Source organism: Pleuronectes platessa, chromosome 6 (assembly GCF_947347685.1).
Source record: "Pleuronectes platessa chromosome 6, fPlePla1.1, whole genome shotgun sequence".
NCBI lineage: Eukaryota > Metazoa > Chordata > Actinopteri > Pleuronectiformes > Pleuronectidae > Pleuronectes > Pleuronectes platessa.
Genome location: NC_070631.1, coordinates 20,636,984 through 20,655,659, shown reverse-complemented (window position 1 = coordinate 20,655,659; position 18,676 = coordinate 20,636,984). Strand labels below are relative to the sequence as shown.

Sequence of the window (18,676 nt, the reverse complement as noted above, 5' to 3'; positions counted from 1 at the left end):
CCATAGCTGACACACACGCACGCAGACACACACACACACACACAGGGGTTGAGTCTGCTTCAGCTGCTGTGTGTTACATAATGTCCCAGACAGATGAATACATTCCAGTGACAGACTGTGACTGAGCTGGAAGGTCATCTCACTGCTGCTGTCATATTTTCATAAGCAGACAATCAGCTATGTATGCAAATGTGGTCACACTGGCGTCAGTAAACAACAAGACCCTGAGACACAACGTGAAGTGTCTTAGTTTGGTGCTGAGCTCTATTCTTCCCAAAGATATCCTGTCACAGAGTGATTTGGAGATGCTGGTGTCAAAACAATATCAAGTTTAAAACCGTGACATATATGAAAGTGGGACACGGTCGTGACTTTGAAGGACACAACATATGATTAACGTCAACTTCCTACCTATCAAACAAATCAGTGACCCCCTGCGCCCTGTGGATGAGCCGCTGACTGTGGGGGTCAAAGCCTGTTCGGCTCTCTTGGTATGAAAACCATATTTTCCACATCACTATCCACACATCACTGTAGATCATTATCAGGGTTTTTTGTGCAATCCAACTCTCAAATGTGCGTTCATGTTAGAAATGAGGGGTTTATACTGCAAACCTGCTGTAATATCCTTCTTAATGTCACACTCTCTTGCATATTTCACACTGAAAGCCTTAGTGCGCAATTCTAATTTTGTGAAGTGGACATAGCCCTGATGTGACTCGCATGCGCAGAAGAACAACAAGACCCTGTGTATGGAAATACACAAGGAGAAGAAATCAGTAATAAACATGGAGGCCACAGCTGTGAGTGTTTACAGTTTACATTTCCTCTTGATATGCTTTAAAAACACAGACAGGTTACAATATGACACCTCAAGTTTTTGTTGCACAGACGTTTCCCCCCTAGATCTTAAACCTCACTGTCCCTCGACTAACCACTGTACCTCTGTGGCAGCTGTCTTCCACGTTTGGTTTTTCGCCTGGTGACTCCCGCCCGCCCCTTTGCCTGTGCAAAATGATGGGTAATGCTGATCTAGAGTGACGTAAATGCTGCATTGAATTTGGATACGGGTCACATGTCTGTTCAGACTGAGGTCGCATTTCCAAAAATCTGATCTGTATCTCTAACCCTTACGAACTGGGTTTTATTATGATAATTTCACTGCTTGCTGCAGCTTGGAACTGGGCCTGATGAGAGCAGAGTTGATTGGATTTGGTTGAAGCATCACTCAAATTGTTTTGAAAAATCAAATCAATATTGTGAGGACATAGTTAAGGATAATTATTAAATATTACAGTTTTTTCCCCCTCTGGGTTCACTGAGATACTGTTGTTATAGGAACAGCACAGATTGGATCTCTTATTGATTCTCCATTCATTTTTTTTTACCAATTCCTTAAAATTAAAGCAGAGGGTATTTAACTTGTGTTGTTTTTTGGGGATTTTATTCTATTTATCTGTAAAATGTTTCATATTCAGTTTTGGGATTTTGTAACTGTTACATAATTTGATTTACTTATTGTATTATTTGTGAGAGAACAATTCTACGATTGGCAGATGTGATAGTTTATGGGAAAAAAGTAAAGTAATCCCCTGTCTGATTCTAGTCACTTCTATTTGCTGTTACCATGGAAACAAGTTTTTATACGAGAGGAGCAGTTTGTACGTGTGTACATTTCCGTGTTGTATGTGCAAGTGTGTGTACATGTGAGTGTGACTAACACTCACAGTGTGCAGATTTCAAATCTCTATAATAACACACATGGTAATTGAACGCCTGAAGGGGAGGAAGAGCTGAGGAAAACAAACATTAACTAATAGCTTTAAAGTTTCTCTCTCTATTGCTTTGTGTGTGTTTCCAGATCAGAACGATAATTACCTTGACCTTGAGCTGAAACTCTGAATGTGGACGTAGAGTTCTTGCAAAGTGTTCTAGGTTGTCCAGGCTCTATTCAAATGAAAGTCTTTGAAGCCAATCACTGACCTAAAGAAGGTCATTGCAGTGGCATCATTCACACCACAAACATCATAATAGGCGCCTTGTTTCTTAAAGTTGTAAACTGTTATACAACATAACAAGTAATCTGGGAGTTTTTTTTATCTTAGACTGTATAGACGGGTTTTATACCACAAAATCCAGCATCACATGGTTTAATATTTCACTGCCAAATAAAGAACTACAACTATTTGATTTTTAACATTTAACATGAAATTTAAATCGTACCAGGACATGATATAAACGAGTCAAACTGACATTAGTAAGATATATGGAAGGAAGTCAGAAAGGAAATAGAATATTCTCTGAAGTGCAGAGTATCCGCTGTTATGTGGGAGGGAAGGAAGGAAACCTGCAGGAGATCTCCTCATGGAAAAGACAAGGTGATGATGAGGGAGAAGCTCTCAGCAGGGTGAGCTGTCGATGAGGAGAAAAGAATATAGAGGTGCACATTCACTAAAGTCAATGCGACCGGTGACAGTTTAAAAGCATCTGTAAAAAATCTATTTCACATGCACTTATTAAAAATATATATATATGTGCACTACCACAGCCAGTGTAAAAATTTGTCTTAATACATCAACAAAGTTTTATTGCATATTTTACCATATTGCTCTTCAAAGGGGACCAGCTGTTCTGTTGTTGATAGAATAACAACTTCCCATCTATATTACATTGAAAGTACCTGTGCCACTTGAAGTTTAAATCAAGTTTTTTTTAACGTAGATGTTTGGAAACCATGATGTAGACATTCACAACAACGTGCTGATTTGGTGCTTTGGTCACGATATACGGTATAATGATTTGTCAGAGGGCCTCCGCCATAATAACATTTTCTTGGATCCCAATCATGAAATGAGGAAGGTGTAGAATCGTCCTGGCTTGAATTTTTTCATGACAAACATTTTGAATATGTATTTTTTTAGATTGTAATTTGTTTCTGCTGCGTGGTTAATGATAGGACCAAGAATCTATTAAAAAGTTGAGTAGCATGAAATGTATTTTTCTCTAACTCTGCACAAGACAGCTGAAGGGCACTTTCCGCCATAGAGTTATTAGCAAACTTTTCAAGCGTGACTGCTCAATATGCTAATACCTTCAAAGAGGTCAGCTGAGCCACTGACTCACCTCCACCTCTCAAACACAGAAACATAACCATACCACTTCCAAGGTAAGTCTGTCTGCATTCGTACTTCACTGTAGCTGTAGTAACTAAAACATGGATTTGGTCAGTGATATTTTCTAACCTCTATTCATACAGTGTTTGTTTGAGCCTGTGTTAACCTCACAATAACACAACCACTTCAAGGCAGAATGGAAAGTCTGGATGAGGCTCCTGGGAGCGAAAGAGATGGCGAGAGCAACAACCAAGAGCGAGAAGATCAATACGAGACATCCCATTACAAGAGTCCGCTCTTCTCCGATCCATGGAAACCATACCAACGGCCCCGTGCCATTATCAAAGGTCAGGCTGAAAGTCAAATCAATAGCTCCCAGAGTAACTTCATTATGCTTGTGATAACATACATGAATTTGATCTTAGTTTGACCTTAATCTGAGAAGTCTTAGATTATGGTTGACTTCAAGGACAACATGATCAATGTGGTTGTAGACATTCTGATCATAATGCTATTTATATGATAATGCCTCAATACAGATTTGAGATTTTTATACTTCTACTTCTACTAATCTTTTAGATTAGATAAATTGCAGTTAATTAATTGGGTTAGGTTAAGACTCATAGTTGACCATATAGATGTGAATGTGAATGTGAATTGTTGTTCTTCCCTGAATGTTTGCCCTGCGATATGATGTGCACCCCCCCCCCCCCCCCGCAGTGACCCTCAAGAGGATTATCAGTGTATATATGGAATGTATATATATATATTAAGATATATAAGGTATGTAATAGTGTGCTTTATAAATAAATTCAGACATTTTTCCTACAAGCTCTGTATTTGAGTATCAGTTCAAACCCAGAAAAGGCACCTATGTATAAAGAAATCTAGATAAACTGTTTTTAATTTGAATGCAGGAAGGGTAACGCACATGTTGTGTCCACAGAGTGGCTGCTGAGTCTGAGGTGTTGTTTGGGATCGATGTGTGGGCTGGAGTGGTACGGCTACGCTGCTCTCGGAGTAATGATGGCCTTCCTCAGCTTTCTCATGGACCTGAGTGTAACAAAACTGCTGAGAGGTACACACACACAGAGAGAGAGAGAGAGAGAGAGAGAGAGAGAGAGAGAGAGAGAGAGAGAGAGAGAGAGAGAGAGAGAGAAAGAGAGAGAGAGAGAGAGAGCAAAGGCAGAAACAATTGATGTCTCTCTCACTTCACTTGCAGCTCACCAATGGCTTTATGTGAAACTAGAGGGCAACAGTCTGCTGCAGTTCTTCTGTTGGACTCTCTACCCAGCATGCCTCTGTGCTGTCGCGTCATCATTCTCCCACAACATCTGTCCCTTCTCCACAGGTCTGTCATACATAATTCAGTGTTCATGCCAAAAAAATTCAAATCAACTTTTGTTTCATCACTGTTGTCATCACTCACAGCGGAGTAACTCCACGAAACACAAAGAGCTCCAATCTGCTTTCATTCATTGGATTTACTGAGTGCTGACATTTTAACCAGCTTCAGGCTTTACATTCTTTTTCCGTACTACAATGTGAATGTTTGAGTCATGGATTCAGTGTGCACAATATAGGATTCTAATTATTCGTTAAAACAGAGAGGAGATAAGAATTTTTGAGACGAATTTATAAATTATAACCACATCGATTCTTGAAGTGCTTGCCACTGTGTCTTAAATTTTGCACACATCTTTCATTCCTATCCAAGGTAAAAGGCCTTGAGTAAAAGTCAAAATTGATTAAAGGGAGAAAGTGCGTATGAAAAGTCAGCAATGATTTTATCTGCATTTTAAGTGTAATGTAATTCCAGGAAGAGGGGGACTCTATTGTCCATCTTCGGAGCTGGATGTGTGGTACTGACAGGGAGGTAAAAGATGGATTGGGACATAAGTGAACCCTAATGTAACGGATATGAAATCACAATGATATCACAATGATGCTGTGTTACATATGGCATATAGTTAATTCTCTCTTTCTAGTTTTACAGTCACTCCGTTATAGCATGTAGTAGTATTTCTCAGTATCTTAATATGGAGCCAAGGCTTATACCAGTTTTTGTTTTGTCTTCTCTGAAAGTGAAAGCTGAGTACTGAGCTCCTTTATTACAGTGAAGGGTTGACAAGTGTTAAGGCCTTATGGTGCCAGAATTTCGATGTAGTACCCGGCTTTGCAGCTGTTTTGATCCAATCACAAGATGGTCTTCATAATTGAAAATCATCATCAGGCGCAGACAGAGGTCCCAAGCAAACAGCAGCTAATACATTCCAGATGATCCAGCTGATTGCACGAGTACATGGGGCTGATGATGTCAAGGAAGGTTTATGTCTGCTGAAAGCTCCGTTTAGCTGCAGTATGTCAGAACATTTACTGTAATTACAGCTACACCACAGACATTTTTAACAATCCTGAGTAGATTGTAATTCAGAAGTCTTCATGGACTCCCATATTGTTGTCAGCTTGATCTACTTTAATGGATTTTTCCTAATTTCAGAAAGAGTTATATTTTAATCTATTCTTTAATTTTCAGATGAATCAATATTTCAGGACAAAAGTCTGTCTTGATATCCCCCAAAGGTAGAAGTTTAAACTCTTATCTACCAAATCGTTCCTTGTCTTTACCATTTAATCAAGACACAGTTTCTAATTAAAATTAGTGTGAGCACAGAGCTTCTAGGCTTATGACACAAGATTAATGATTAAAAGGTTTTAAAGATAATGAAGCTAATAGACGGATGAAGGTAATGAAGAAATGTTATTGAGGTTTCAGAGTGACATGGCTTTGTTAAGGCCAGAAATACAGACTGAGGCTGTTACGTGTTCAGTCCAGTGGCAGGTCTGGACTTTGTCACTCTCCGATTATCAGTCCACCTCAGGCTGATTGTGATATGTTAGAGAATATTGTTCTACTTTTCTCACAGGCCCTCACCCTGTCTCCACTGTCTCCCCTGTCTCCCCCCTGTCTCCCCCCTGTCTTTCCCTTGTCTTTCCCCTCGCCTCCCCTGACTTTCACCGGCCAGGTCTTACCTCAGTAAGCTTTGGGTCCATGTTTATTGTTTGTATCTGTACTCACCACTCCTCTGTAGACTGGCAACACTGCCCTCTCACTGTCAGGACAAAAGATTTCAGGAGAATTTTAAATGTGTCTGATTTGTGAGACCAGATTGTCAAACCAAACCTGATGACAAGGTGTAAACATCATCTAAAACACACTCGTGCTTTATTATTGCTTTGTTTGTTTTATGCTGATTGTCCTTTACATCCCTCTGTTGAAATATTCCAAAAGTATTCCCCTTTATTAACTTTGAATGGCTTTAATTGAAATTTTTGATTTCTTTAGAACCTTTGGGCTTTTCCAGAATCTTGTCCTGTTGTTTATTTCTCTATAGGCTCGGGGATACCAGAGGTACGAACCATGCTGGCTGGCATTGAAATGCCTCATTACTTGTCTCTCACTAATATGTTTGCCAAGTTCCTGGGCCTTATCTGTGTACTGGCAGCAGGCAGCACTGTTTCCCTGGGCAAAGTGGTGAGAGACTTCCCAGTGTACCTGTCTACCATACAAAATATGTAGCTATCTTTAAAAATTGTGTGTTAGCTTCATTATGAGTTATTAATGTTTTTGTGTCTCCTATCATCAGGGTCCACTTGTGCATCTTTCCACCATGGTGGGAGCCTACCTTAGCAAACTCTGCACTCTCATACAAGACAACAAGAAGGTAAAATCGAAGGTAAAAAAGTAATTAAATTATAGTGAAGGCTTTACCACTTGCTTTTTATAAAATTACACCATATTACTTCTGAATAAAACTTAAAGCTCACTCATAGTCACAAACCTATATAGAAATAAATACCTTTCCAGCAGTAGTGATAACTGAGTGTGTAGCATCAAATGGCAGACAGCCAAAGTCAGGGTTAGTTGGTGGAGATTTTAACAGATAGCTAAATGCTAGCCAGGTATTTCCTTTAAGAAGTAGATCGTTTGTAGGGGGATGAAGGAAAAAAGCTTCCCCCTTAAACAACTTGTCCATTTTGCTATCCGCTCTCTGCTATACCCCTATCCAGTATGAGACAGAGAGTTGCATGTGAGAAGATAAATAAAATCCATATGTGCAGTTGAACATTCTTATTGTTGATAACTAAGTCTAAACATAGAAATCATACCTGTGTCATTGGCAGTTAAAAAATCAATTAAGATATTATCCTCTTCGGCCGACAGGCAGGCAGGATTCAGCATAACAAGATACTGCTTTTGCTGCAGGTGTTCAATTCTCTTTAGGGGTGTCGTCCCCCAAAACCACACAACCAACAATCAACCCCGAAAGTTAATTATCTCGAAAAACTGTCCCAAGTAATATTTACACCAATGATCACTAGCGAACCACAGGACATCACTCCTGGTAAAAATGAACAAATCCAACCAAAACAAAACTAAAAGGAGAGAGAATATTGGACTTACTTTCATTTGACATGTGATATAACCTAATTCCAAATCAACACTGTTGTGCGTATAATTTCACTCTTGCTGTCTTTTTTGATCATTTACTGGGAACAATGTGCACATAACTATCTATATTGCCAAAATGTATTTGTCAAAATACAAATGTTGCCCCATTATACAAATGTTGCCTCATTAAATTAAATTCGCAACTGATCACTGACACAATCACAAAAGGGCAATCATGTGAGAGATGCTGTGTTCTGCCCTCAAGTGGCGAAAAAGCGAATAAATAACCAAGATTAAAAGCAGTGCTGAGAGGAACTTTCTTCAAAAGAATATACTTGATTATGTTTTATGTATTACAACATTAAATAACTCCAAGTTAAATGTTGCTCTCCCTAAAAGGAAAGGCACTGTTACATTCTTCAACAGAAATACACAAACTGGGAATGTTAGAGATATGTTAGAAATAATGGTTTAAAAAAATCTGATTCTAAGTTATTGTATTTCTGTAATATGTAAAAAAAAAAACACACAAAGGAGGTTTAAATTATAGACTCTTTGTCTTGTAGGACAAAGGAGCTGGAGAAATGTTGGTTGTAGCTGCTGCAGTCGGCGTAGCCAGCTGCTTTGGAGCTCCCATCAGTGGTGAGACGGTTCAGCATTAAGCATCAAATGTGTCTGGTTAATGCATCCACCTTTGATTTCCTTTTCATAAGCGTCACATGTTTACTCGTCCATTTTAACTCTCGTCCTACACCACTGCTCCCCAATCATCCCTTTCTCTCACCTCTCCCGTCTTTGATTTCGCACATCAACATCACAGGTGATTTCCTTTTTGCAACCTTGCTGGGTGTTCAGCACCTCATGTTCAAACTCCATTTGTACTAAGTCTGAAAAATGAATTCACATGTCATATTCATAATGTCTATAAAATATGAATCTGTCTATTCACACCTGAATTATACACATTTTTTAATATTGGATTTTCATAGGACTTTTTCTTTCTACATATAAAGGCAGAAAAACTATTCTCTAGTCTTTAAACTTGACAATACCTGCTGCTGTTTTGTCTAAGGCGACATAGACACCCTCTTCTCATAATTGTTCTATTGTACCTTTGTCTCTCCCTCGCCTCTGCTCTTGGAGGTGTGTTGTTCAGCGTGGAGGTCATGTGTTCTCACTTTGCCCTGAGGCATTACGTCCCGTGTTTCTTCTCAGCTGCGTGTGGGGCGTTGACCTCCCGCCTCTTCACGGTGTGGAGTGGAGATGGAGGTAAAGGAAGCCCTGATCACCACTCGCCAACTCACAGTTGTCAAGGATAAGGTTCAATTTAGAATCACTGTCACAATAGTCTGAGGAAAAGTGACCACAAAGCCATTAACATGATCACAAAGCTGAGGATGTATTTATGTATGCTCTTTGAGTTTAGCTTGGCAGCAAATCCCCTGTTTGAGAGCCCTCGCTGAAGATTTGGATCGGTTAGTCATGAGGCTGTAATGTTCCGCTGTCCACGTACTTTAGGACAATGTAGTGCGTTTGCTGAAATCAACAGACAGCCCTAACAATTTGTAAAATATCTTGTATTTCATATTTTTCTGAATGTATGGTTGCCAAAAAAAATGGTCAAATAAAAATGCTACATTTCTAAATTGAGTTTGGTTTGAGCATTTTCCTGGAGAGTCCCAACACAAGCTAGACTGTCATTTTAGCTTGTTGATAATGTTGACAGCTATATAATCACCTGTCACAACAGTAAACAGGAACAGAATTTGCAGAATCATTTAGGAAGACAGATTGTATATTTCATTATAATACAATAAAGTAAGGGAAGAATGAATTTTTGAAAAGCTGCAGGAGAGAGAAGAGCGATAACCCCAATTTATTCTGTCTCCACAGAGACTCTTCAGGCGCTGTTCAAAACTAATTTCCCAACTGCTTTACCGTTCTACCCGCTGGAGATTCTGCTGTTTGCTTTGTTAGGGTAAGTGCATTCACATGACGTCTGTTTTTCCTGTCTTACAAATCAGAGCTGACATTTGGTGGTCATACACATATCATTAATAATAAAAATCATTTGACCGGTTCTTTTATGTTTTCCTTCCTTTGTAGTTGGCATTTAGTTTTTTTTCCTTTCATTTTTCGATCATTTCCAGTCCTCGTCCTCCCCTTGAAGATCCTAATGACTTTTGATAGACCATTGCTCCCAGGGTTAAAATAAGCCTCTCGTCTCTCCCCGTGGATTCAGCTGGCTCTCTCTCTCTCTCTCTCTGAAAACAGGCTGCTGTGTGGAGCTGTGAGCTGCTGCTACCTCTTCTGCCATCGGTGGATGCTGCAATTTACCAAAACAAACACAGCCTTCGTCAAGATGCTGACGACAGAGTGAGCGCTCAGTCCTTTACAATGTGTATTGTGATGAGTCACCATGCTGCATAACACTGACTCGGTATAACGTGGCTGTATGTGACTGACCCCCTCCTCGATGACCTTCACATGTGCACGGTTCACACTGTTCATATTATTTACACAAACAATTCAATTCAATTCAATCAAATGTAATTTGTATAGTGCAATATCACAACACATATTTTCTCCAGACACTTCACACAGTAAGGTCAAGACCTTACAACATTTTAGAGATATCCAACAGTTTCTCATGGTCAAGTATATTAACCTGGGCCCATGTCCCGTGAAAGCTTATACTAGATACATTTTGTTTTTATAATTGAAAACGAGCATGACTCAGTAACAATGGTGACTATTTGTCAATGTTTCTCTGCAGGAAGGGTCTATACTCAGGCCTGGTGGTCTTCCTCCTGGCATCTGTGACGTTTCCCCACTCTGCCGGACAATTCATGGCATCTAAGGTGGGAATCAGTTCTCTCCGTCTATTCATTCTAGGTGGACACTGAATTCATTGATAGTTGATTAGTTAACTCTGACCTATATCTGCACTTTCACAAAAAATATGTAAATGCCTTCGGCGCTCAGATTTCAAATGGCATTTCTTGTGCCATAGCATGATGCCATACTACAGCTTGTCAGATGTGTGGTTTCACAGTACCAGCGTCTTCAACATCACAATTGGAATATTTCCAAATGATGGTTGGACACTGACACCTAATATTCTTTGAGAATATGGTGCTCCTGTTAGATGATGGTTGTAATATCGAGCTGATTGCAGAGAGTGTTGAAATCTAGGATGTGAATCTCAATAAGATGGAATAGTGCATCATGAAATCAGCTCTATCTGATGTTGTCGGCATGATGACTTTTCTTTCCACATATCCTCGATGAGTATGTGTAGACTGATTTGGACTCTTTGCCAAGTGTTTCGACCCTTTGCCAACGTCATTATACTTGACATGGAGTCATGTGAATGTGATGCACGGCTCAAGAGACAAACAATCCTCTACGTTGGTACCTCCAACACTTGTGAATGTCACATCTTGACCCTTACCCCCCTCTTCTTCTTCTGATGCTGCATTATGGAGTTTCTTGCGAGAGCGTGATCTTTCATTTTGAGAGTCTAATTTCTTCATTTCACGTTCAGATTTTCTAAAGCTTGACCTCAAAATCCTGACGTCTCTCTCAAATCGCCCCTTCTCACATTCGCATTTGCTCTGCTCCTGCTGCAAAAATGTCCTGTGGTTCAGTTTGATACTTGATTTCTGATTTGTAAAATGACCTAAATTCCCCTACCAAATAGAAAGCCAGGTCTGAGTAAAGACTCTTCATTCTTGTATACAAATTAAACCTTATATGTATGAAACCTTTTCTAAGATTTAGTGCCGGAGGAAAGTTGGAAAGGCAGACAGACTTTTAGGTTGTTTTGTATTTTCATGAGATTCATTGACAAAACCTAAAATAGATTTAAATTTGTTTTTAATTGCAGGGCCATATTGATCTTTTGTTTCACAACAGCATCCATTGCATTTCAAAAAGTAATGTGAATGACATTTCTTTCCCAGTATACCATGAATCAGCTCCTCACCTCCTTACTGGACAGCAGGCCGTGGAGCTCTCAGCACCAGAATACTTCTATGCAGCTGCAGCCTGAGCCTTTGTTGGAGTGGAGCTCATCAGGGAGTCCTGTCTACCTGTCTTTGGCTTTCTTTCTGCTCATGAAGGTGCACACAATGATGACACAAAACCTGACACAAAAAAAAGTCTGTCAACAAGATAACCCCCATGTGGACATTATTGCAATGCAAACAGTTTATTATACCAGTCTTTGTTTTGCTTACAAGGTGGGGTAGGAGTTGACCTGATTTAACATCTATTAGTGAAAAACTGATCTGAGAGCGCTGCGATTTCCCTGCTCACAGACTGAAAGTGACTCATGCTCACAGAGCTGCTGTGGCTGTTTGGCAGGGACTTGACAGTTTGTGTTGTTATTTCTTCCGAGATGTGGATGTTGGTCCTCGCCTGCACTCTGCCTGTTCCAGCTGGATACTTCATGCCAGTCTTTGTCTATGGTGAGTGGGGGGGAAAGGGAAGCGACAAGCTTCACTTTCAAAATTACAAACATTTAAGTGTGAGGGATTTGCCTCAGAGCCTCCTCTAACCACAATGTGAAAACTCTGTGAGGGGTTTCCTGGAATATAAACAGAGAGAAACTCTTGTGATGTGTTTTCTTTTTCCTAGGGGCAGCTTTGGGCCGTTTGCATGGAGAAGGAGTAGCATATGTGTTTTCCTTTGGAGGGACTTCAGACCAACAGCAGGTTTCCATAAATCCTGGGGGCTACGCACTGGCTGGTAGATAAACAATATACAATTTTAGATTTGACAAGTGGTCTGTATACACGTGCATTGTTTTTAGTCCTCTTAAATGAACCTTAATTCTTCTTTCTTGTTTCACACAAAATCTACCAAGAATATATCATATAACAATTCTTATTAATTTGATTATTTTTGGAAAGATATGCAACTATTCAGATCTGGATGTTAATTGGGTTTATTGAACAAATTGGATTAAGTAGACAGATCCACATATCTTGAGTATAAGCTATTTTTTTCAAAAATGTATTTTCTTCTGAATTAAAGGTGCAGCAGCTCTTTCTGGGGCTGTGACACACACCTTGTCCCCAGCTCTCCTGGCAATCGAGCTTACCGGCCAGTGTAGCCATGCCGTGCCAGTTCTCCTTGCCACTCTCCTGGCCAATGCCCTGGCTCGCTTGGGACAACGCCCATCCTTCTACGACGCCCTCTCCATCAGCAAGAGGCTCCCACACCTGCCCTCTCTGAAGAAAGCATGCCCTCGGTAAGATTAAAAAGTGTAAGTGTTAAGTACATGATGATTCGTCTTTAGCATATTTTGAGAGTAGGACCTTAAAGATGACTTTTTTGTCAGTGCATGAAAATTCTCAACCATCACATTTTGAGCTTTGTGTACTTGATAGTGTTAAAAATAAAAGTAGTTTACTTGCCCAGTAGCCTGTAACCTAATGAAACGGTCCAGCACATCATCATGGCTCAGTCTCGGCGATGGCCTCCTCTAAATCCATTTTAGCTGCTGCAGTTGAGTTTAGAGTTCTTATCGGATCGGTGAACCACTTTTAAAAACATAAACAACACCAACATCCTTTCTTTATTGGTCAGAGCATGACAATTCTCAAACAACAGATTTTTGGGTTTTCTATAGGACATGAGACAATTAAAAACTCAACTCAAAAACATCAGATTTTTAGGTTGGCTTCATTAATAGCAACTCTAGGGGATCACACTCGTGTTGATCCCCAGAACAATACAGACTAGGAACAACAATTATATTGTTATTTCAAATGTCATGTTGTCAAACTCTTCAGTTCACGAACCAACGCTCACAAACTAATGACTGAATCCTTGTTAGCCTCAGGTGTTTACTTTCAGATCATTGCTGACATAGCATGCTTACTTGTTAAATCTTGACCAGATGCCAATATGGCTAAATGCAAAATATCACAGGACCAAACATTAGCATGTTATCAAGCTAACAACTACCAATGCTTTTTAAAGTTGTTCAATTTAGCAGATTAATAAAAACAAAAATGGTCTGAGAAACAACCATTCAGATTTAGGTAAGATGTCATTTGTCATAGCACCAAACACAGAACAAAGTCTTCATTGTTTACCTCGCTAGTGGTAATTGTGTAGAAATAGTCGTTCATTGTAAACTTGTTTGCCTGGTTCACAGTCACTGTGAACAGTGGATTAAGTAGACTTGAACCTGTGAGGCTGAAATATGTGATTTGTGATTTTTTTATTAATAGCAAGAAAATCTCAGGAGCCGACCAAGTAATGGATGAGTCACTGTTAATTATGAAGAAACCCATAAACCACCCACTCATCTATTACTTTCAATTTGTACACCGAGAGAAGAAAACCTTTCCTACAAATGAGCGCACACACAAAAATAACATTTAGAGAGTCTTACGTGGCAACTGACAACAGCAGTTCAACGAAAGCCTCTCTAGTGATTCAAGCTCTCTGAGTAATGTAATTTTCCCAGACACTACACCTGCCAGACATCTCACTTATGATATAAGTGCTTAAAATATGTGTACCTGCTGAGCGTAGCCTATAATGAAACAGCAGTCCACTACATCATCATGGCTCAGTCTTGGATTGCATTATACAAATGTGTTGAAGTAGAAAGTACAGATATGGGCTGATGTACAGTATGTAGTGAAGTAAAAGTGAAGTTTCTACTTAGGTAAATCACAGTTCCATGAAAAATGTTAATGTACTTTGTTACATCCCACCACTACCACATGAAAGTGTGACATGTAAAAGGACAAATTAGAATCCTTACTATGACTCATATGAAAAAAAAAATTAGATGTAGAGATTTGTAGAGCAATGTAGTCAGGATGTAAATATCAAAGCAATCTCATGGGATGAACGTGTGCCCCCATATTGCCTCAGTGAAAGCAGTTAGCTGCACCATTGAGCTTTTTTTCTTTTATCTGTCGGTCACCTGACTGATTGACAGCCACTAATAACAACACGCTGAGATAGAAACCAAGACATCATTACTAACGGCTCATTGTCAACAGCGTTCAAGCTGAGGTGACTTCAAATGCTCCTCAAACCCAGACACCCCATGGATCTTACATTTGACTGATGGAAACCTCAAACTATTTGAAAACGTTTTGGGAATGAGAAAACCTTTCAAAGCTGGTTTAAAGCTCTGCACTGTGTCTATGATGACAGCAGGAACTGCGCTGTCGGAGTTTCCAGCTGTTATTATAGGACAGTAACCTTAGGGCTAAACATTTAATTATTCAACAGAGATTTTTTCAAATACAGACACAAATACAAACACACATAAAATGTTTTCACATACTGGTAGATACATACAGCTTAGACCACGTCTTGTGTAGCCATCATCAAATTTAAGCATTCATTCTTGAATTCTTTGAACTCAAACATTGAAAAAATGGTTTTAATGTCGACTTATTCACAATTTACTTGTTACATTTGATCATTTCATTCAACCTGAGCTGCTTTGATTACAGGTGTAACATCACTCTTGTTCCTCGTAGGCTTCCCTCCACCACTCTTGGACAGTTTCTGGGAGTGAAATCGGTGCAGCTTCAGAGAGCAGCTGGTTCAGCAGAGATTCAACATGCTGTCAAAACCAGCAGTGAAACTCAAATCCCTGTGGTGGAGTCCCACGGTGCGCAGACAAGTATTGAGCCCCAGTCTTTTAGCTAATGACACATTTTGTCCAAATCTTATAATGAAAAATAGTATTGACAAATCAAGCAAAAAATCAACAGGATCTCGAAAAAGATCCTATCAAAACATGATTGGTTCTGGTCACAGATAGTTGTGACCAGAACATTGAGCCACTGAAGAGAAGAAAGAGAAACGCTGAGAGAATATTTGGAAAAATTGTAACAGCCACTATACAGCAGCGTGAAAGGACTTCGTGTAGACAAGCTGACAAGGGAGAAAATAGAAAATCGGCCAGCTAAGCCTTCAGCAGCAATCAAACAGCGAAGTTTAGTTTGCAATAGATAAAAAAGCCCACTACAGACCTGCACACACTCAAGCTATAGACATTGGCAATTAAAATTGATTTCCCTTTCTTTTCTCCTTCTGAAGAGTCACAGATTTTATTGGGGTTTGTGCTTCGATCAGAGCTGCTGATTTTCCTGCGTCGCCCCAAGACTGAGGTAAAGGCCTGGACTGAGTTCAGATGGTGTAGCGCAGAATTCAGATGGAGGCGCAAGATTAAACTGTGTGACACTGTTTAAAAGGCAGGTCACGTCTTTACAGCCAGTTTGACACTGACTGAATGTGAAACAGTTCCACAAAGGAGGACGGGAGCAGGATGCTCAGACAGCGGCTGCCTGATGTAAATGCTAATCTCATGAAAGCACACGCTGTTGTCATTTTTACTGCAAAAGAAAAAAAAAAAAAAAAACAGTAAAAGGATTTATGAGACTGTAGCAGCACCCAAGCATGCAGTCAATAAAGTGTGCAGTCAGTATTAACTGTGACTAAAAATGTATTAAGTGATACTGAAAACACCACACATCTGATAGAAATTATTAAGAATGAATATGTTTGTGCTGTTCTTCAGACTCTGGAGAAACATCTACATGAGGTCTGTAGTATTCATCCAACCTCTGTCCTGTTATCACCTCACAACACTGTTCAGGAGGTAGGAGAACCTAATGTTACGCAGTTGTGACAAATACGAAGGAATAATTTATAATTTAAGTTAAATAATCTTTTCCTTGCTTCCGAAGACTTATATTAGAAGATTGATACCAGTCAGCTAGTTAGCCTAATAACGACTTGAAGTTGGTGGAAACAGCTAGCCTGGCTCTGTCCTCTCTTTGCTTAATTCACACATAAACATACAAATAAAAAATAAAAAAACTAACAGGAAAATAATTGTCAGTTCTGTCAGATCCTGTCCACAGAGAACCTGTGTACCTATTAATGCTGTTGTACCCAAACTAGTTATGATTCACCTTCAGGGCAGTGGTGAGCTTTTCCGACTGGGGCTAAATGGTTAAAATAATGATTTAAAACCTGAAGCCCCACATTTTATTTATATGTATCAACATATATTATCTATTGTTTATCAGAATAAAACATTAAAAATACTTGTTTCTTTTTCTTGCGAGGACAGCGATTTTTTGGTCACATCACCCTCCCATGAATGTATGCCATTTGGTCATTTTAGGATTTACTACTGATTGGCAGTAATTGCTGCCTCCAAGTGGCCAAAATAATTTAGTTAGTTTAGTTAGTTTTCTCATCTAGCTTCCAGAAAGACAGCAAATCAGCATTGTCACCTATATTGTAAAATTATGGTATGTCAGACACTTGAAAATGTCTTGTGTCATTGCAGGCCCAAAGAATACTGAGTGTCCTTGGAGACCAGACCTTGTTTGTCGCAGAGAGAGGACGTTTGGTTGGGTTACTAACATGGACACAGGTATCGATCAATAATGTGTGTGTGTATTTGCACTCACCAGCGTTTTAATAATCTTTATTGGTTTTAATGATGCAGCCTGATTTTGTTACCTTCCTCAGTTGTCATTGGTCTTATCCATATAAACACAACTATATCCATGTATGGATTGGTTAATATTGTGCAGATTGTTTTTAACATTATAGACAAGTGTAGGAAGCAACCTGGCAAATTATGAATTAATAATATCTCTCCCTCCCTCCATTTGTTTCTCCCAAATCATCCTCTAGATGAAGAAGATATTGGAGGACTTGGCCAAAGAAATCTGAGCTTTCACACATAGGAACTGAGTGAATCCTTGATCTTTTGAAGCATCCATGAATCGATCCAAGCCCGTCTCTTCTAATGACATGATGTCATCAGTCTCCTGTTATTACAACATTTCCACATAAAATGTAATACCTGAGCTTATTGTCTTGGCTTTTATTGAAAGTTGAAGCATGGTGTCCATTGAGGAGATAGTAAACGTGCCTCATCAGTGAACTGCACTTTGTGACACAACTATATCAAAAGTGTTTCTATCCAGAATGGGATCCAGGGGAGAGGAAAACAAAAAGCCAATAACTAATCAATGAACACATCAAAACCCTGCTGATTGGTTTTGAGTGGACATCTCGCCCCAACACTTCCATTCATTATGATCAAATAAAGATATTGATCATGCAACATTTTAGACTTTACTCATGTAATAATATTATATTGATGGGTTTTCTAACTACTGTTATTCTCTGTCTTGTTTGTGACATAATCATGCTCATGTTTTGCTACAACTGTTCTCATTTTTGGGGACTTAAGTTTCAGTTTCTGAGAAAGAGTTTGCCTCACACAAGCGTATTAAGGGAGAGCACTTTAAAACTGATTAAGGGAGAGTTCACATTTTTCAAACTTAATAAAACAATAGAAAAAATACATAACATGCCTCCATACTGCTGGTCTGTTGTCATCTTATAGTCCAGAAGCCTCCACATTTGTATTAAACTCGAACCGACGTCATTTACACTGTGTGACCTTTGCATTCGTATTTTTCTTTAATGCACTTTTGTGAGACGTTTCGGCCAATTGTATTTGGGGAATGTAGAAAGATTAAAGTCAGAGGCAGTTAGGTATCTTTGTCTTATATCTTGAGCCCTATTTTATATTCATCACTGAAAACGTACTAATTAAAAGTATATAAAGCCAGAAGTACTTCCTGTTCACAATGTACGCATCAATATAGTCATGTAGACATTTCTAAGCAGGTTTATCAATATATTTTTGTGATGGAAATCACAGTGAATCATATTATTGATTAGTCACAGTGAGTCTAAGGATCTATCAGCATGTTTACATTTGACTAAAGTTATGACTCAGTTTTAGCAATGGGATGTACTGTAATAGCTTCCAGGAGCTGTGATTCATTTGGACTCATGCTGCTTCAGCTGCTGACTGTGTTGGAAAATCAGCAGATACAGTTTGGTTTCATGAAAGCACGCACCTCTCACCTCTCACCTTTTACCTCACCCTAAATATGTCCTGCACATCTCTCCATCGCATCTAAACCCCTTCAACTCCTCTCCCTACAGGAAGGCATCGCAGTTTTATAACCTCTGCTCTCAAACATACTGTAAGTTTGAAATCGACGCAACGTAAAATGCTAACTGA

The 18,676-nt window shown here is 39.3% G+C and overlaps 1 protein-coding gene across 1 annotated transcript; it reads left to right on the top strand.

Annotated features, from left to right (window-relative positions):
- The first annotated feature begins 1,383 nt into the window (after positions 1 to 1,383).
- On the top strand, positions 1,384 to 17,872 carry clcnk (chloride channel K). Its single transcript, XM_053424815.1, has 19 exons — positions 1,384 to 3,460; positions 4,060 to 4,191; positions 4,336 to 4,464; positions 6,509 to 6,648; positions 6,761 to 6,838; positions 8,133 to 8,208; positions 8,710 to 8,835; positions 9,460 to 9,544; positions 9,841 to 9,942; positions 10,343 to 10,427; positions 11,532 to 11,690; positions 11,969 to 12,038; positions 12,208 to 12,318; positions 12,607 to 12,823; positions 15,087 to 15,220; positions 15,652 to 15,722; positions 16,133 to 16,213; positions 16,913 to 16,999; positions 17,266 to 17,872. Exons 1-19 carry the CDS (start codon positions 3,310 to 3,312, stop codon positions 17,302 to 17,304), a joined length of 2,073 nt encoding a protein of 690 aa, XP_053280790.1. The 5' UTR covers positions 1,384 to 3,309; the 3' UTR covers positions 17,305 to 17,872.
- The last annotated feature ends 804 nt before the right edge of the window (positions 17,873 to 18,676 follow it).